We start from the raw sequence: 18583 nt of genomic DNA, 5'->3' as shown, positions 1-18583 counted from the left end.
TCCGGCTTGGGTGCAATTACCCTTTGATTTTAGGAAGGTTATTGCAGTGTAGCCTCAGGTTGGCTTCACTTATTACTAGGGGATAAGTTCCCCTTCCCACCTAGAGAAGTCGTACCATATCTAGACGGAGCGGGCCGTCAAACGCGTCGTTCCCAAGGCCAACATTGCATATCCAATAAATAGTCACCAACTAGTAGGCATCGCCAAACATCACTTGGCTTTTTGGTTCTTGCTCAGTCCATCGCTATCTCATTCCGCTATCAAATATAACTCTCACGTCCACTATATTTAATTATCTCTATCCTCACGGTAAATGGGCTTCGTACTATATATCTGCAACAAATTCCCTCCAACCAGTTAGATACACCCAGTTCCTAGAGCTACATCGAATGCCAAGCTAACAAATTCAAAGTGGCCGAACCCCAGCCGATTCCAGTCTCCCGCGATGAATACGTGGATCAAGGTTCGAGCCTCCCAGAGAGAGGAAGCACGTCCGAATTGAAGGGTTCGTGGCACGAGCCATTGCCGCACTTGAAGCCGCACTGGCTAACATTCCATATTCGGACATTATACGAGAGCTTTGGGGGCGACGCTGGGAGCGTCTGCCCCTTCGCCTGTTACGTCGAATAGACGAGGACCAAGCAGAAGATGAGAAATTGGAGCGCGATCTTTGGCAGCAGATCACTTGAATGTGCACACAATATAAAGAAGGTATGGGGTCCACAATTCTGTTACACCATCTGCCGTTATTCATTCATATATCCTTCTCTTGTCATATTCCATTAGTACCTTGAAGTTTGGAAATGACTCATTTACGTGAAACTAACAACTTCAAAGTGGCTGGGCCCTTTGCATTTCGATCTTGCGGGTGCCTAACGATGGCAGGCTGAAAGATCTAGGACGACTGCACCTCCGGGCCCCCGCGAGAAGACGCACGTATTAGTGTCATGGAATTCACTACCCGTAATCGCACCTTCGTCGTGGGGAAAAAGTCGATTCACTGGTATTTAACATCACTTCTCACTTTCTCTCACTTTCTTCCTCTTTTACTTCTTTCAACCTCCGCCTTACCCATCTAACAACCAAAAGAGTCACTAAGGTATGGCCAGTCTATCATTTGACCAAGATTTGCAATGAGACAATAAGCTGACACTAGCTATTCTACAACAGGACTGTCCTATCGAGTTCTTTGAGCAATTCCGAACATGCCACCCAATCCGAACCCAATGCACTTCTACTTTGGATCTCTGTTCATCGGTGGACGAGAAATTCAGGAGCTGTCATGGAGACTTCGACCAGAATTCGTCGAGAAGGATCCTAAGCATGAATCTTACGTCGATTACTCACAATACATGAGACGATATCCTCCTCCAGAACAATTTGGTCAGAGAGTGAACGTTCAGGAAGCATGCTGTCTCTACCGGCAGTACGGCGATACACTCTGATCCCGCGTTTCAAACCAAGCTAACACGTACAAAGTGGCCGACACTCGGTCTATCCCGTCGCCAAGCGACGAACAACTAAAAGAGCTCGAAAAGATGAACGAGCGGGCACGTCGCCGCGTTCGCGACATTGAGATAATCCATCGGGAGATTGAACGCCTTGTGGACGAGAAGGCAGCTATGACAGCCTTGTTAGCTTTGGGGATCCAATGGATTTGCATGGGGATCCCATCAACTTGGATGGAACGCCCGTTAAACCCTGTACTATCGACCAGTTACAGTTCCCCTTCTGACCGAGTTACCCGTGGCGACTCGCGTCAAGTCTTTTATCATTGGTGACCAACGCAGGGAAATCCTAACCCACGATCTTCAAACCTACTATTAAACCGATCAAACCATCTCCAACTGGTAGGACAGACCCTGTTCCCGACCCTACTTCCAAACCAAGCTAATAGGCACCAAGTGGCTGATCTTAGGTCAATTCCAGTGATCACCAATGACCGGCTCGAAGAGCTGGCTGATCTACAGTCCAGGGCAATTCAGCGTGAAGTCGCACGCGTTAGGATTGAGGAGACCATTGCGTGTGCTATTGCCGATCTCGATGCGGCAATGTCAGGTATCCCGGACTCCAGCGCGTTCCTCGCACGATGGAGGGGACGGTGGAGTCGTCTTCGTCTGAGATAGCTACGGCGCATCGAGGAAAAAGAGGCGGGAGACGAAGAGTATGAGCGTGGGCTGTGGGGCCGGATTGGCCAAATGTGAGATAAATGCCTGTCTCCCGCCGAGAAAGCCGCTAGTACCATTCAATTATGTCGAGCATTTTTACGAGTCCCTTTTGGCAAGACCAGATCCCCTACTGCTGAACATCGACGGTAAGGCAGGGACTGGAAAGTCCCACCTGATCATGCTCCTATCCGCCACTCTTACTCGGATAGCCAGAGAGGCTGGCGTCCGCACCCCTATCCTGTGTGCAGCCCTAACAGGGGTTGCCGCATTCAATGTTATGGGCAGGACGTTACATTCATTGTTCCGCCTCCCGCTTAAGCTCACAGGTGAGCACGTGTCCCCACGTACCGACACCCTCAAGGCCATACAGGAGGTCTTCCATGACATCCGCTACCTCATTATCAACGAGAAGTCCATGGTCGGGCTTGACATGCTCTTGTGGATCGAGCAGCGGTGTCGGGAGATCTTCCCCCGCTCCCGGGACCGCTACTTTGGTGGTCTTAATGTCCTCCTTGTGGGTGACTTTTTCCAGCTCCCTCCTGTCCGCCAGAAACCCCTTTTCTCCGACTTGGCCACCCCCAAGCCCCGTGACCTGCATGCTAAGGCTTTCTATACGGCCTTGACCGGACTATCGAGCTTGATACTGTGATGCGCCAGCAGGGCACCGACGATATCAGCGTCCATGATGAATCCATCAACCAATTTATGTTTATCTCCCATTAGTACAGCTCGAATTTTACATGACGTTCTAGGTTGACGTGAATTGAGGGTCAATATGCCTCTAACTACATGAAGATATCAAAGGCAACTTAGGCATATATATGTCGTTTTGTCTCAAAACCATCTTAACTTAGTCTCACCGTTTATGTTCGTCGTCTCCTTATGGAACCCTCAACTACATGCGTCTATATATAATTGTCAACTCTCTCACTTTGTCCTTGCTTTTTCATCAGAATCGTTTTTCACCCACAACTACGCATCAGTGTTATATAATATACTGCCCGCAATCGTACACCTCGTCGATTCACTAGTATATAGTATCCCCTTCCATTTTCTCTTCTTCCAACTACCACATTACCCATCCACAACCACAAAAGGTACCCAGACATGACTTCCTTAGCCCGTGGGGAACATCTGGAACGAGACAATAAGCTAATGTTGGTTATTTTACAGGTTGAACATAACTCACACTCCTTCATCAATCGAATCCCGTCACACCGCTGCCATGTAAGTTTTACTCTTCCATCTACCGAATCGACTCTGCTAATCCCTTCACAATTTCACTAGAACTCCCGTCGCGTCGCCTACCGTCACTGGCTACTTCGCCGTGCGCCTATTCCCGATGATCTTATGTCGAACGGAACGCCAGAGAGGTTTGCCGAGATGTCATTGTCGCGCCATAAATCAACCGGCACAGATGACCGCGTCCACTTTTGGTACGGGGCGATCAGGGCCTTTCGGTCAAGTGTGGAAAGGATTGCCACTGGTGGAGTTTGGCTGGGCTTCCATGACGATATTGCTGCTATCATCGGACGGTACCCTGCTTCTATGATCCCCGCAGATGCGCGTTAAGAAGTCTAGGGATGGGAGACTACGTCTGGGAACTTATGCTCGGCCGGTCTGACCTTTATGCATTGTCTACTTTGCTTTCTTTATTTGCTTCATTAAGTAGGAACGTCGCGGTTTTACCTTTTTTTTTTATTGGGTCAGTGTTTGTTTATATATTATATAGTGTAAGGTGTTTATCGTAGGCAGATATAGAAGTGTTATTGGATTAGGACTAGTACGAACTCTTTAATGAAGGATCAATGGGATTGTCATATAGATGTCGAATCGAGAGTCAGATACACCCCATTCCCAGAGCCCTGTCGAAGGCCAAGCTAACAAACGAATGCAAAGTGGCCGAACCCCGACCTATTCCAGTCCCTAGCAGTCTGCAACTAGGAGAGCTAACGCACCTTCGATACCGGGCGTTGCAGAGAGAGGCAGAACGCCGTCGGGTCCATGCGTTTGTCGATAGGGCCATTGCCGATTTGGAAGCGGCTATGGTAGGGATTCCCGACTCGGTCATTACACGGTGGAGGGGACGCTGGGAGCGCCTCGGGGCACGAAGATTGCACCGTATTGATGAAGAACAGGAGGAAGACGCTGAAGTATTACAGCAGATCTGGAGCCAAATCGTTTAGGTAATAACATGCAGTCTGGTTCGCGGTAGAGGCCTCATTCATGGTCCCCACAATCACTGCGCACACTAAGGTGCTCCAAGCTGGGAAGTCGATGACGGTCCAACACCACAAGCTGCGCCCGGAGGAGATGGCTGAGTACCAGACTTGGATCGTGAAGATATCCTGTCTTTAGACCGCCAGGAAAGTTCTCGCCGATGCCGCTTATTGGGTTCAAATGATTAAGCGGGAAATTAACCGCTTGAACCAGGAGATTGGAAGAGCTGAGGAGGTTGTGCTCACGCATGTGCGTCATTATCAGCAGAAGGTCGGAACCAAGGAGCACAAGGAGGCCCCTGAGAACCGTAATCGCAAGCGTCGCGGCATGCCCGCCCTGGGTGCACCGACTGATCTTGGCGGTATGACTGGATCTGGTCGTGAAGCTAGACGCCAGCGGATTGATGTTGGTCCGATGGGTGGGGACAAGCCTGGTTTTCATGGTGCTATGCAGGGAGCTCGATCCCCGGAATATGCTCCAATCAGCCCACCGATGGGGTTCGATCCGATGGACATGGCCATGGGGGACCCCATCCAGGGGAGCCCAGTGTCGCCGGACTGGTGGGATCCGCTAATAATCAGGCTGTCGACATTGGGAGCCTTGCACCAAGGGGTGTTAACAGCGGAGATGGAACCGAAATCGGCCAGCAAGGTGCGGGTCCGTTTTGGGTCAAACGAGTGCACAGAAGGTTCGCTATGGATCCTGTGTTCATCTACAAGCCTGCAGTACTTATTCACTTGTTGTTTTCTTTGCGCTTTGCCTGGTCAGTGGAGCTTCAAGATTAGTCTTTTGGACGCCTAACAAGTGGGAAGTGACTGGTTCAGGCCTATTGGTGCTAGACGATGGCCGAATCGAGGAGCTGGCACAGCTACGGCCTCGAGACTTCTAGCGAGAGGAGCCACGTGCACGCATCGGAGAGTTCGTGGCGCAATCCGTTGCTGCAGCAGTTCAGTATAAACCAGGCCATATTCTTATGGATAAGAATGCACTTTTTGTAATCGACCTTTGGTCTCCATTCCATCAGCGAACGTATAGATGTTAGGAAATCCAAAAGAATTTCCTGTAGAAGCGTAAGCTTGCATTAGATTTCCTTTGTTCTAAAGTGTATATAGATATCCACAATTCTCAATTTCCTTTTACTTTTGTTTGAATTCATTCTTGTATTGGTGTTCTATTGGGTCTCAGTTTGCTATCAATCAAGACTTCTATATACCCACTATAACTAAGTCCTAATTCAGTCAAGGCCAAATGGCTGATATTTTGCTCTCGATATTGCTTAAGCATCAGTTCCGTTTTTAAAGGCGAAGGTTGCACTTTCCTCGTGAAAGACGCAGTCCCATGAGTTCCTACTTACCTTTACTCTTTCTTCTCCCAACAAGCTCGCCGGATATCCGGATTCCCCAAGACCTCTCATTCTCTCAGGTAAAATCCATTAGCTTATGATAAGGGCTTGTGAGTGGACAGAAGGCTGACTACCACCAATCTTATGTAGGTTGAGATCTTGCAACAGCATTAGACTCACAATCGAAGTGAGATACAACCCCTCGGTTCTTCTTACCTAATTCCACATCAAGTCCACGGGTTCCATGTTGACAAGGAAGAGATGGACCAAGGGGAGCCCATTCAGTCCTTTACAGACCAGGAAGTCGAGGAGCTTACCCTTCTACGGCTCGGCGACCTCACACCCGTGCACCAATTGTGCAAGAAGCACAGTGGCTCCTTTATTGCCATCTGCTTTTAGACTGGATGGACCAGTACGTATTATCACCTCGATTATCTTCTACAGTTAATGTACTACGCCTTGGAAGAAGGTTGGGCTGTCCTGTTGAACCTCATTGATTCACTTCGGACTCAGGAAGAACGGGACCACGAGCTACTCGCCCTGTGGCAGGAATGAAGGTGGAAGGATGGACTCACCTCTCTCTTCCTTTGGTTGGAATGTATTCTGCATCTGCAGTTTCACAGGTCAATTGCTAATACCGTTTGATTTCCTTGCCTCTATTTTTTACTATAATCTAAGGGTTAGTCTTTCCGTTTAAGGTGACGATTGCACTTTCCCCGTGAAAATATCAAAGCAGGATGGCTATTTAAGATCGATCCTTCTCACCCTCACTCTTTCTTCTCAACCCACCACCCCCGAAACCTTCCAGGTAAGATTCTTGCCTCATGTCCGGGTCTTGGAAGCAGACAAATGCTGACCATTACTGGTTGTTTGTAGGAGCGATAAAACAAAACAGTGAGATACAACCCCCTGCTTCTCCATGGATAACCCCATATCTAACACAAAGCTGGCAATAGATGGCGGACAACCGCCCAATACCCACCCTAGCCGACGAAGAACTCGAGGGTTTGACCCGAGCACGGGTCAGATTCGCCCAGCGACGCTGGATTCGTTCACTAATTGTGCGCGAAGGCCAGGCAATCCTTGACTGGGATATCTTCCTAAGTCAACTAAACCAGTACTTGCTGCCAACACAGTACCTACAATATGTCCGGGACCTCCTTGGCCGCCGCTGGATGACCCTGCTGGATGTCCTGGAGCAAGTACGTCTTCAAGAGGACCGCGATAATGCAACGATGGGATGGTGGCAGGAGTAGAATGCCGGAGGAAAACCCCATGGGTCGCAGATATTCGGCAGCTCCCCTACCTTTCCACGGGGGCTTGGGTCTTCTTCGTGACGCTGCGGTCCCCTTACGGTTCCAAGCCAAACCACCCTGACAGCTCAAAGATAAATCACACATTCTGCATTGTTACCTTTGTCATACACACCTCCATACGTTTTAGGGCTATTACATGGGGACTGATACTTAATCCCGACTCTGTAGTCAGACGTTTTCAAAGCATTAGTTGGCTACCTGTCTAGAAAATCTCTTCTTACTCTCACTTGACTGTCAGTTCTCACTTACTATGTGAACTTCGGATACCCAGACTAATACTAGACATATAATTCCGACTCAAAGAGCACTAGAAAAGCCGTTATTCCTCGGTGTACCATACAACCCGAAGCAGGTTTTAATGGTGCGATCAAGGAATTGCCATGTCAACTAACACTATATCTGGTCGTTACATCCTTATCGTTGTTCGTCCAGGAGCCAGACCTGTTGACCGATCGAGGTACGACACTTCCCTCTTTCATCATACAGTACGCAGGTTGGATGAATCTTGGAACATTCAATGATGTGAACCTAGTGTCGCCCATACCTGTAAAGATAACACAAATAATTGTCCTGCTTAGGGCTACAGAACTCCGCTTCGGTCCGATAGATTCCACTGAGCTCAGAGCTTTACTAATGGAAGATGAGGATAAACCAATCTATGGATTCATGAATGCATACCATCGGCAATCGTAGAAATATCGAGAACGGATGGAGAAGCGCGGAACTGCCCAATGTAGGCAGACTAGACAGGTCCCTACTTTCACCATGCTCAACCGACTGGTTCCAGATCTCCTTCTCTTTGGCGACGTCAGTCTCTTGTTCTTTTTCGATGTCTCTCAAGTCTTGGTAGAGCCACACCAAGTCTTGCTCTATCCCCTGCAGCTGTTCGCGGTAAAACCAATGGAAATGGAGACCAGATGCTGTCATGGCTGCCTTCTCATCCAGAAGGCGTGCAATCTCCTGATGGATTGTCTTAGTATCACGAACGCGGCGACGTGCCCGTTCATTCAACTTCTCGAGCTCTTTCAGTTGCTCGTCGCTTGGCGACGGGATGGGCCGAGTGTCGCCCACTTTATACGTGTTAGCTTTGTTTGAAACGCGGGATCGGAGTGTATCTCACTGGTCAAGGATGGGTCTTGTATGTAGGAGGTGGTTGTGATGGATAATCCGTACTGCAGCCATATCTGTAATTAGCTCATTGTTCTGTCCAAGGCCTTGGTTATAGGCTAAGGGGTCATACTTTTATGGTTGTGATTGTTGGTCGTAGTGGGTGTGCGAGTTGTTGAAGAGATCGAAATTCGAAGTCCTGGGTAGCATCTTAAATAGCAAGCAGGGACAATATCACCAGGGAGTCTCGATTGTCATTATAAGATAATCATAACAATATAAGTGCAGCTTACACAAACAATCATTCCACGTAGACAGGCAGCGATATCCCACCAATAAACCCATCAATACCCCCCATCTATTCTGAACTAGTGACAATATAAGGCCATATCACAGTAAGCCTTAACTAGTATAGAAGTTATATTTCCGAGAGAATTTCCATTAAAATCGAGAGTAAAGTGAGAGTAGAGTCAGAACTCGCAGTGCCTAGAAAGCTATTGCCTGTACAACAATTTAATTGATTCGTGACAACATGCTAAAGCAGGTCCCTATTTCTGTACTTCTAACCAATCTGGCTCCAAATTCGCTCCTCTTCGATAGCATCAATTGCTTCTTCCTCCTGAATCTCAAACAACATGTTGTTGAGGAGCTCCAACGGAGGAATGGGCCGGGTGCCGCCCACTTTATGGTGTTAGCTTTGTTTGAAACGCGGGATCGGAGTGTATCTCACTGGTCAAGGATGGGTCTCGTATGTAGAGGAGGTGGTTATGATGGATAATTCGTACTGCAGTCATATCTATAATTAGTTCTTTATTCTGTCTAAGGCCTTAGTTATAGGTTAAGGGGTCATACTTCGATGGTGTGACTGTTGATTGTAGTGGGTGTGCAAGTTGTTGAAGAAATCGAAATTCAAAGTCCTGGGTAGCGTCTTCATTCAATAGCAATTAGGGACAATATCATCGTTGCAGCCAGGCAGCGATATCAACCAATAGCCCATCGATACCTCTATCTATTCTGAACTAGTGCCAATGTAAGGCCATATCACAGCAAGCCTTAACTGGCATGGAATTTATATTTCAGAGAGAGCTGGTACAACAAGAGAGAATGATCTCAATGAAAATTTGAGAGTAAAGTGAAAACCCGCAGTGCCTAGCAAGCTATTGCCTATACAACAATTGATATACAGAATATAGGCTGGAGCAGTGGATCTCGCAGCGCCTCCGACAGACCAAGCGATCATGCTTGCAGGACTACCATACACCGAGTCCAAATTCCGATAGCCTTAGACGTGTTATGAATTGCCTCGAAGCCCATCTGGTCGACGATCTCAAGGCCGGGTTGCTGATTGGCAGTTCGAAACGGTGATTTTCCTTTTCGTTCTCCCACCCTTGGTCATCTGGATCCGTTGCACCCTGTTTATTTCCCCGTTGGCTTTGTCCCATTCATACCTATCTAGCGTTATCTGGGCCCTTTCTCGATTCAACTTGAGGGCCAAGGCGATGTTCGAGTTGCCTCGCTCTGGATCCAACCAATAGGTAGCGTCGGCCTTAAGTTTGGGTTGCGATTCCGAGACCCCAACTTCTAGGACGATGGTCAGCCTACGGCACCGACGTCATGGGCCCCGAAGGCTTCCTGCTGGATTTCGCGAACGCCGTCGCAGTGATCGACTCGTGCGACCGTTGCACCTTTCCGATTGCGCTCTATGCCAAAGCTGAAGCTGACCACATTATCGTCACCATCCACGACGCCGCGCTGTGAACGTGCGACCAGGATGAAGACCTCCCTACCTACCGACAGTGATTTTATCTTTAACCCGACAGTCGACCGCGCTGACATCCCCTGCCAGATGGTGGATGCTTGTTTCACCCCGGTCCATGCCTATAACACCACTACATCTCCGGTTACGACTACCAGACGTGCGAGGATTGGTTACCTGAAGGAACTCAAACACTGTAACTAGAGCGAACCTGAGATCTGCATCGGGTAATATATGAGACTGACTTCAGAGCTCTACTAGTAGAAGACAATGATAAACGGACTTATAAATGTAGTAATACAAAGTACTCTCGTTGAATACTACCTAGGTATCGAATTCGATAAATTGCTTAGTGATAAGATGCTTAAGTGCCCTGGAGGTCCCTATTTCTGTATGTCTAACCCATCTGGCTCCAAATGCGCTCCTCTTCGATGGCGTCCATTTCTTCTTCGTTTAGGACATCAATCAACACGTCGTTGAGACGCTCCAGCTGTCCAACCATTTGGTTAAGTTGGCGCTGGGTGGCGTAGTCAAACTGGTTCACGGCCATGATTTGTTCTTTGGCATCTAGGATGCGGGTTTCTTCTTTTGCAATCTTGTTTCGCTGCCGAGAGCGGCGGTGTGCACGCTCCGTTAGGCTTGTCAGCCTCTCGAGCTGGGCGTCGTTAGGTGAAGGAATGGGCCGGGTGTCGCCCACTTTATACATGTTAGTGATACTCGAAGCGTGAGGGTTAGAATGATCTCACTGATTGGAGAGTAGTAGGTTTGGGGGTGTCGAGAAGTGTTGGTGGTGTTTAATAGGTACTGTAGTAATATTGGTGGTTAGCTTATTGTTTTATCTGAGATCCTGGTTATAGGAGAAGGGGTCATACCTTCCCGGTTGTATGTAGTTCTTGGTTGTAGTAGGTATGCAAGAGTGGTTGGAGAAATTGAAATTGAAAGCTCTGGGTAGGGCCTTAAATAGCACTCAGGGACCATATGGTCGTGGAGTCATATTGTCATCTACGAGGTGAATAGAATAATGCTGGCGCAGCCTGTACAATCAATGCCTCCCAGGCAGTGATTGCCATCACCTATCTGATCAAACCTGGTGATAATGTGATCTCAGAGCTGTCTTGATTGATATTGAAGTTATATCTCAGAGAGAGCTGAAAGGGACAATGATCTCAATGAAAAATATGGGCAAAGTGAGAATCGGCGGTGCCTAGCCAGTCATTGCATATACCACAATTGATAATACAGTATCAGCCTGTCAAAACAGGTTTATGAATTCCTTCTCTATCGACTCATCAACGGAGCAAGGACCCGCACCTGCTCGTCCTCTTCATCGGCAGAGACATTGTGCTTCTGCTTGCCGTCAGTCAAACCAAGGAGTGCCCATTCAAGGTAGCCGGAACTCGAACTCCCCTACGTGGATCCTTGGAACATGGTTTATCATCTTGCGTCCCTCGCAGAAGAGCGGATGGTGATGTTGCTGCGTGCTTGCGAATAAGCACTGAGCGGGCATGCAACCTGATCACGCTAGATCTCACAGCTCACGATCAATGGGATCGCGGACTCATTGCATTCCGGTCAATTTCGGTCAACGAAGAAGAAACTGAAATGCGATTCGAGTTTCATTGGCTTCCTTTCCGAAGCGCCACCATCGCTAGGAATGGCTGAATGCCAGCTGCCGCAGTCCGAGACAGGATCTAGGAACTCCACCGTCCAAGAGCCCCGGGAGAGCTAATTACTTTTCCGATATGCAAACTCGGGAAGTTATTAGCCCAGGGCATCTCTTCACGGTGAGAACTATCGACAAGGAGAAACAACCATTGCCTCCGATGGAACTTTTGGAGCTGAGATGGCATCTCTCCCGCATTGCTGCGATGCAGGGAGGACGTCGCTCTGCTCTTAAGCACATTTTCCTTTCTTCTGTGACAGTGCCCTAAGGATGTACGGCGGTACGCTACCTCCTCACTAACTCACAAGCAAGAGCTGGGCTGATGGTTCTGTTTTCCGTTGGTTGAATGAAATATCATGACTACCACCGCTCTTCCAGCCCTCGTAAGGAGATTATGGGTGTAATGGTAGAAACACCTAAGAACTGGAGCATAACATCTAGAAGATATGTCCAGGGTAGGGGTTCCATATAACTAGTCGATTTTAGTGGTGCAATGGTAGACCAAGCCTCTTTTCCAGCGAGCTAAGCAGGATGGCGATCAGAGGAAGATACAACATCACGATTGCCGTCATGGCACGGGTCTTGCAATGTTCGGGGAGAAGTCTCAAACTTATGGGATCAGCAAAGAAAGTTCTTACGTCTCATATTGAGAAAAGCCACATGTACCGGAGAATAGAATGTATGTGGATTTTGGTACAATAAAATTGACAGTCCACTCAGTGGAAGAAGTAGAATGTAGAAGAGAGATCAAATCGAAAGCAGGATCAAGTGCTTTTGATCTCAGATAAAGCCAGAGATCTTGAAAATCGGTTTCTGTACATCGTACTCGCCTGTTGCTATACATCAAAGTTCAGGCAGAGCACAACCCAGCAGTGAAAAAGAAACATTCGTCCTCAACGCCTATGCTTCGTGGCGGATGTTCGAGCACAAGATGAAAGATCGAATTCTCGCACCAAGAGAGGCGCTTTGTGGAGGAATGGGAAGAAAAAAGACACCATAACTCCACGTAATAATCGGAATTTAGCCAGGGAAGTGAAGAAAAGTAAAGGGTATCGCAAAGCGTGGACGAGGTGGAAGGATCGTGTCAAGCGTGATTGACACTTGGAAGCCAATAGATTTCATTAAACTGGAAGAAAGTCAGCAAGGCTCCGTCAAGACGTGTGGTATGTGACAGTACGCACAGCGAGCAGCTCCAGGCGTCAGAGAGGAGGGGATTGTAGAGTCTGTGGGAGGTGATGGTCGACGAGCAAAACGGGGATCCACATCTTCATAGTAAGTGGGACCGTTGTTGTTAGGATGTTGCGGGGATTGCCCCGGCGGCCGTGGGGACACAGTACGAGGATCGGCTGCACCCCAGCCCGAGCGAGGAGGAATGTACGAACTAAACATGGAAGGTTAGCGGTCAATTTTACGGAGGGTATTTGTAACATTTGTTCTTACCCAGGTCGGCTGTACATGCTTGTCGGGCTTTCGGGGACAGCGCCGTTACTTTCGGCTGAGAGCGCTTGTGGTACGCTAGTCATTGGTTGAGCCGACTCGTGCATATCGTACTGCGGCCGAGATTGCGGAGTCATCTCAATGGCTTGGCCTACCGTTTCCGGTGACACGGCCATGCCAATGGGCCCGGGGGATGGCTGGCGCATCTGACCCGGTGGCCCATAACCATAAGGGTCATCCATGGGAGGGGACACGGATCGACCGTATGCGTCAAAACCGCGATTGGGCCCGTCTGGACCGTGGCCATAGCCGTCTGGTCCTCGATACGGCATCATTCCACCGCGGCCTCCACGGCCTGGCGTTGGCCCCATGTAGCCACCACGTGTGCCAGGGGAAGGGCCGCGAGGAGGTCCCATGTAAGGTCCTCCACGACCACCGCGGGGAGGATATCCACCCCGACCGCGTCCATTGAAGCCAGGCGGCGCTCCTCCTCTTCGGGAACCCATACTGCCATCGGAATATTGGGGGCGAACTCGGGGATCGGAGGGGTTTCGTGACATAGGACCAGCGCCGTATGGGCCCGAGCCCTGAGGCGGGGCATTACCGAATTGATCAGGAGCGCGGTAGGGGCCACCGCGATGGTCCGGGGGTGCTGGGATATCGCTCATGGGAGTCCGTGAGTTGAGAGGAGTTCGGTCATCATCACTGTCGCGCGTTTCCGTGTGGAAGGTGGCGAATGTGGGGGCCGAGTCGGAGTTGAGAGAGTCCGACATAAAAGCTTCCTTAGGTTCGACAGGAGCCGGAACAGGGGGCGCAATCGCAGCCGCAGCGGCATTCTGTCGGTTGTAATAGTTCTCTCCGCTCATCTCCGAATTTTCTGCGATCCGGCGCTTCCTTGCCTTCCTGCTCACAAGGGTTCGGCGCATGGCACAGGTGACCACTCCGCAAGAGGTGAGGATGATGGTCGCGACCAGCACGATCCAACCACCCCATCCTAGATGTGGCACAAAGAGCAAAATATCGACGAGGAACGCGAGGAGTGTCACGAGGAGTGTTGGCAGTAACAAGATGAGCAGTGTCAGCAGGAAGCGCGGCGAGTGGGACGGCGCATGGAAGTGGGCTGCGATAGCCAGGCAGAGGCAGATGAGGGTCAGGAGGGCGGCGACTGGATGGACGATGAGGATCGAGGATAGTGACTTTCGAGGACCGGCAGGAAGATTGAAATCATCGCCGGTGTTACTGATATCATCTGCATGAAATTTAGCGGAGGGCAGGCAGAGGGACGCAGGGGAGAGACTTACTGCTGGTGTATCCCACATGGATATTGGTACAGGTACCCCCTTTACAATATCCAAAGACACCATAATCAACATCTTTGAAAGTTGCTAGAGGAATTCCCTTAACAATAGGAGTTGAAAGACAGGAGAGGAGCAAAAGCACAAAGGCGATCAGCAGCAAGATGCTGAGGGGTGTCGCAGGCTTAAGCAACATGGTGAGGGGAGACCCTGTAACCTGTCTGATTCCAGGCCAAAGGGGAAATTATAGAAACAAAATAAGCGATTATTTGGCCTAATGGCACACGCGACGCAGGAGATGAGGTTCTAACACCGCATTGGCAGGGGACATCTGAACCTGAGATCGAAACAAAAGCTTTCTGGGGCAAAGTAGAAAAGAAAAAGAAGCAAATGAGGGGAAAAGCCAAGGATTTAAGAAAAGGAAAATTAAAAGATCAAAAGAATCAAAAGATCAAAGAATTAAAGGAATGACAAGATCGCAGATAAGCCATTGGAGGAGAATCCGTGGAGAAGGAGGTTTGGATTTTTCTGGCCTCAGGCATCAGTCAGATGACCCTTTATCTCTACGTGCCATCTCTACCAAATCGACATTCCTCTTGTCATTTCTCTATCGTATGAAGCTTTTCTCTCTTCTCTTGGCCTCCCATTTCAATGCCCCTTCTCAACGTGCGAATGTGAGGCTAAAGGTAATATGCCCTGCACGGTTCCCCTCTCCGGAATGCCGGGGTTAATTGGCGCAGAGACGTTCTGCCTTTTCATTCGCTGTGCTCGGGTCAAGTGCCGCATCAGGACTAGTTGCCAAGCCCAAGGAAGCGTGGGCACGAGAACAACCGTGGAAATCTCGAAATATCAACCTTGGTACACATGATCATTGGCTTCCAAGGTTGTCGTGCTCGATTGGGTCCACGGGTCTTGAGTTTGATACCAAGTGACTGAAGCTCATTGCTGCTTCAGATTAAGGCCTTCAGAGAGCCAAGAAACGTACTACTTCCTCTTTACATGGTTTCAGAAGCCTCATCTTGTCAATGGTGAAACGAGATCTGCGTTTCTGAAATATTTCCATATGACATCCAGAAGTCATATGTTGTGAGCCATCAAATGAAAAACACCCTTCAAACGCACCTCGCAATCTCGCCAGACACGCTTTGATCCACACTAACGCGGCATAGCACTTTCTCGTTTCAGTCAGAATGATTGGCCCCAGAAAACGCTTGGACCCGGACTCTCGCACCGTTGGAGGCCCACAGTCCCGCCCATCTTGGATATGAAACGGCCAGTCTCCACTTCGAACGGCCAACCCGATTCTCAGACTTTATGCCATTTGCTCCAGACCAGATAAGGTTAATCGTCTTTGTTCATGACCAGGTGATATTCTTCTGTTGGTGCAAGGTACTGCACAGGCTGTCTCCGACCGCCGTCGATATCTTCAAATCATTAAGCTTAAACCTGTCAGCCATGGGCCAATAGCTTCCTGGTAGGGTTTCACTAGCCCATCACAGTTGTGTCACCACTTGCAACCCGGGCACACCACTACACCATTCAACCCCTGGGAAACTGATTGCGAGAATCAGGAGATGTCTATCAATGGCGAGTTTATCGCTGCTAGTCCTGCTGAGCTCGTAATTCAACAGTACTTTGTTCATATCATTCTCCGGAAAGGATTGTACAAAAGCTACGGGAATCTGCTGTTACACATAGTGGCGAAGTTGCACCCCTTTCTTACGTGGTTATTACAAAATGGCATGAACGCTTTGCTTAATTTCCAAGTTCGGGAGTGATCTACTCACAAGTGTTAGCGAAATTATCTTTTATATATGCTAATATTGTATGACCTCTTCTTTTATCTTCCTATCTCATTACAACGGTGGTCAGCCTACTGTTTCGGGGAAATTGGAGCTACACAGGTCGTACAGTGTCTGGGTAACCCATCATGTGAATCACGGCAAGGAATCGGCAAGTTAGGTGTATAACTAGCTATCATTCCCGAATGTGACAGGTTTATGCAAACTTGTTTTGGTGGAAGCCTTGACCCAAGCGTAAGTTGAGCATGTCAAGACCTTCAGAGCCAGAAGACTGATTTGTTAAAATGGTCGCTTCAAGGTCGTTCTTATCATATATCAAGATACTAGCGGATATTTTTTCCTTCCCGCAACACCATGCGCTGCCTGTAGAGGTTGTTCAGTTGGCCTAAACGGCAGAAATATGAGGACGAGGACGTTCAACTGCCATTGGAGACCTTTGACAGAGTAACTCTGCTGCAGTCATTGCAGACCCCTGGGTCCGGCGAGATCCAGGATAGGCGGTCGACGTCGGGTTTCCAAGAGCGCTATGTCAGATTTGGAATTGGAGGTGCTGGCAATATGCGCAAGTCCTGCTTCCCTTTCCTGCCTGATGATCAGGTTTCGACTCTGCTATATTTGCCTCATACTGACATGGCATGTGTCAACAGAGTACTCTCCCATAATGGACGAGAAATAAGGATCATTTCGCATTAAACAGCATTGGGATTGGGCACCAGGAATATACATAATAGAATGGTATATGAGCACCAAACACCGAGTCGTGGAGCGTAGCGAGGCCGTTTCTGGTTCCAATGTTGTAGCTATAATAGAATAAAAGGATATGTGAGTGTTGCTATCTCCCCGGACTTTAGTCAACGATTTTCCAATGGAATTAGAAGGATAGCAGACTTTGTATACAAGTTGAAAACCAGCCCACAACTGTGAGCTACAAGTAGGTGCGCATATCATGAACATAATCGTATGCACCCCGGCCTCTTTGGTGAGACTACAGTACGTAGGCTCAGGGAAGCAGATGGGAGAGAATTGTATTGCGAGGAAAGGGAAGCGAGCTCCCACAACTATCTAACTATATACGAGGGGTTGATGCCTGCAACACGCACCCGTAAGGCTCACCCCGAAGCAGAAACCATGACCAGCACTATTAATTCTATATTTCTGGCTATCATAGTGAAAGCTGCTGCTTTTGTCGGTTTTCAATTGGTGTATTTCCTCTGTTTTTGTTGTTTTTGAAAGCTGTTTTTCCGATGTAAATTTCAATGCTTCTTCTCACTGTGCATCATGTAATCCCTCATTTTCTCAAACTGTTCTCTTCCCAGTGGCTTCGGCAGTGTATCTACGATATTCTCCGCACTTGCGATCAATGTGTGAGAGATAATGCCGGTTCGGACTGCATGTCTGACAAAGTGATATCTTGCTTCCAGCCACTTCTTTGCTTTCGCAAAGTTATCCTTTTTCATGATCGTATACGCGTTATCACTGTCAGTGTAGATAGTGATAGGTATGCCCTGTTCCTGACGGATACCTATTTGCATCATGATCTTGTGAAGCCACATGGCTTCCCGAACTGCACTATCTAGTGCGACGTATTCGGCTGAAGTGCTGCTTCTAGCCACGATTTCTTCTTTCCTGGAATTACAACTGATTGGTGATCCCGCATAGAAGAAAATTTAAGCTTCTGTGTTCTTGCTGTCTTCACAGTCCTGGTATGAAGCATCGACGTAGCAACTGGACCGTCGCTTGCCTTCCCCAGTAGGATACCGAGATTCATTGTTCCTTTTAGGTATCGAATCAGTTGCTTTATTGTATTAATGTCTTCCTGGCGCGGTGCTAAGGTGCGGCGCTGGAGTTTGTTCACGGCGAGCGCAATTTCCGGTCTGGATTTGCCTGCTAACCAGCCCATTTTGCCAATGTCCTCGACAAATGCGGAAACTTCTGATTTTGGCACTGATGGTTCATCATATGCCCATGATCCCACATGGACCCACAACAATTGTCCCGCATTGTGGCAGGTAGAAAGTATCTGCTTGAGTGCGTATAAATCCCATAGAGATGAGCACATCATCAAGCAGGCGATACCATTCTCGGGGGCTTTGTTTAAGCCCGTAAATAGTCTGCTCGAGCTGGATACTCCTCTTTCTACCCTTCAGGAAGCTCAATTTCAATTGGCTCCTTTAGCTCTGCATACAGGAATGCAGCCATAATGTCAACGTGGTGTAAAAGCCAGCCTTCCGATGCAGCAATATCGGTTAAAGTCTTGAATGACATAGGCTTTGCAACAACTGCGTACACTCCATGAAAATCTAGATCTTTGATCTGTCCACGCTGGGTCTGGCTAATGTAACCACCCATACGCTCTGCTACACCGTTTGGTTCCGGTGTGTAGGCAGGTGTAAGCTCAGAAGTCATGCCTTCACCCTCTGCCCGCGTCTGAAACTTGTGAAACTCAGTTCCTCCGTCGATTCGCCACCGCGAGCTAC

The 18583-nt window shown here is 48.7% G+C and overlaps 10 protein-coding genes across 10 annotated transcripts; 8 read left to right on the top strand and 2 right to left on the bottom strand.

The window, feature by feature from the left end:
• Positions 1–1205: 1205 nt before the first annotated feature.
• On the top strand, positions 1206–1445 carry N7525_010102 (uncharacterized protein; the record flags this gene model as incomplete). Its single annotated transcript, XM_061214967.1, has 1 exon — positions 1206–1445. One exon carries the CDS (start codon positions 1206–1208, stop codon positions 1443–1445), a length of 240 nt encoding a protein of 79 aa, XP_061067479.1.
• Positions 1446–1538: 93 nt separating this feature from the next.
• Positions 1539–2126, top strand: N7525_010101 (uncharacterized protein; the record flags this gene model as incomplete). The annotated part of the gene is made up of 2 exons (XM_061214966.1): positions 1539–1633; positions 1898–2126. The coding sequence occupies 2 exons, from the start codon at positions 1539–1541 to the stop codon at positions 2124–2126; spliced, it is 324 nt and encodes a 107-aa protein (XP_061067478.1).
• A 220-nt stretch (positions 2127–2346) lies between these two features.
• Positions 2347–2817, top strand: N7525_010100 (uncharacterized protein; the record flags this gene model as incomplete). The annotated part of the gene is made up of 1 exon (XM_061214965.1): positions 2347–2817. The coding sequence occupies one exon, from the start codon at positions 2347–2349 to the stop codon at positions 2815–2817; it is 471 nt and encodes a 156-aa protein (XP_061067477.1).
• Positions 2818–3275: 458 nt separating this feature from the next.
• On the top strand, positions 3276–3740 carry N7525_010099 (uncharacterized protein; the record flags this gene model as incomplete). Its single annotated transcript, XM_061214964.1, has 2 exons — positions 3276–3395; positions 3456–3740. The coding sequence occupies 2 exons, from the start codon at positions 3276–3278 to the stop codon at positions 3738–3740; spliced, it is 405 nt and encodes a 134-aa protein (XP_061067476.1).
• Positions 3741–3993: 253 nt separating this feature from the next.
• N7525_010098 (uncharacterized protein) lies at positions 3994–4354 on the top strand (the record flags this gene model as incomplete). Its single annotated transcript, XM_061214963.1, has 2 exons — positions 3994–4007; positions 4030–4354. The coding sequence occupies 2 exons, from the start codon at positions 3994–3996 to the stop codon at positions 4352–4354; spliced, it is 339 nt and encodes a 112-aa protein (XP_061067475.1).
• A 40-nt stretch (positions 4355–4394) lies between these two features.
• On the top strand, positions 4395–5189 carry N7525_010097 (uncharacterized protein; the record flags this gene model as incomplete). The annotated part of the gene is made up of 2 exons (XM_061214962.1): positions 4395–4505; positions 4527–5189. The coding sequence occupies 2 exons, from the start codon at positions 4395–4397 to the stop codon at positions 5187–5189; spliced, it is 774 nt and encodes a 257-aa protein (XP_061067474.1).
• An 802-nt stretch (positions 5190–5991) lies between these two features.
• On the top strand, positions 5992–6285 carry N7525_010096 (uncharacterized protein; the record flags this gene model as incomplete). The annotated part of the gene is made up of 2 exons (XM_061214961.1): positions 5992–6075; positions 6175–6285. 2 exons carry the CDS (start codon positions 5992–5994, stop codon positions 6283–6285), a joined length of 195 nt encoding a protein of 64 aa, XP_061067473.1.
• A 401-nt stretch (positions 6286–6686) lies between these two features.
• Positions 6687–6986, top strand: N7525_010095 (uncharacterized protein; the record flags this gene model as incomplete). Its single annotated transcript, XM_061214960.1, has 1 exon — positions 6687–6986. The coding sequence occupies one exon, from the start codon at positions 6687–6689 to the stop codon at positions 6984–6986; it is 300 nt and encodes a 99-aa protein (XP_061067472.1).
• A 3320-nt stretch (positions 6987–10306) lies between these two features.
• Positions 10307–10615, bottom strand: N7525_010094 (uncharacterized protein; the record flags this gene model as incomplete). Its single annotated transcript, XM_061214959.1, has 1 exon — positions 10307–10615. One exon carries the CDS (start codon positions 10613–10615, stop codon positions 10307–10309), a length of 309 nt encoding a protein of 102 aa, XP_061067471.1.
• A 2078-nt stretch (positions 10616–12693) lies between these two features.
• N7525_010093 (putative pH signal transduction protein PalI) lies at positions 12694–14500 on the bottom strand (the record flags this gene model as incomplete). The annotated part of the gene is made up of 4 exons (XM_002560365.2): positions 12694–12698; positions 12754–12953; positions 13013–14258; positions 14311–14500. The coding sequence occupies 4 exons, from the start codon at positions 14498–14500 to the stop codon at positions 12694–12696; spliced, it is 1641 nt and encodes a 546-aa protein (XP_002560411.2).
• Positions 14501–18583: the final 4083 nt, after the last annotated feature.

Source organism: Penicillium rubens, assembly GCF_028828025.1.
Source record: "Penicillium rubens strain IBT 27055 chromosome Unknown utg000004l_segment0_segment0, whole genome shotgun sequence".
In the NCBI taxonomy this organism is placed as follows: domain Eukaryota; kingdom Fungi; phylum Ascomycota; class Eurotiomycetes; order Eurotiales; family Aspergillaceae; genus Penicillium; species Penicillium rubens.
Note: the sequence above shows the minus strand (reverse complement) of the source record. Positions and strands in the feature narration are given on the sequence as shown.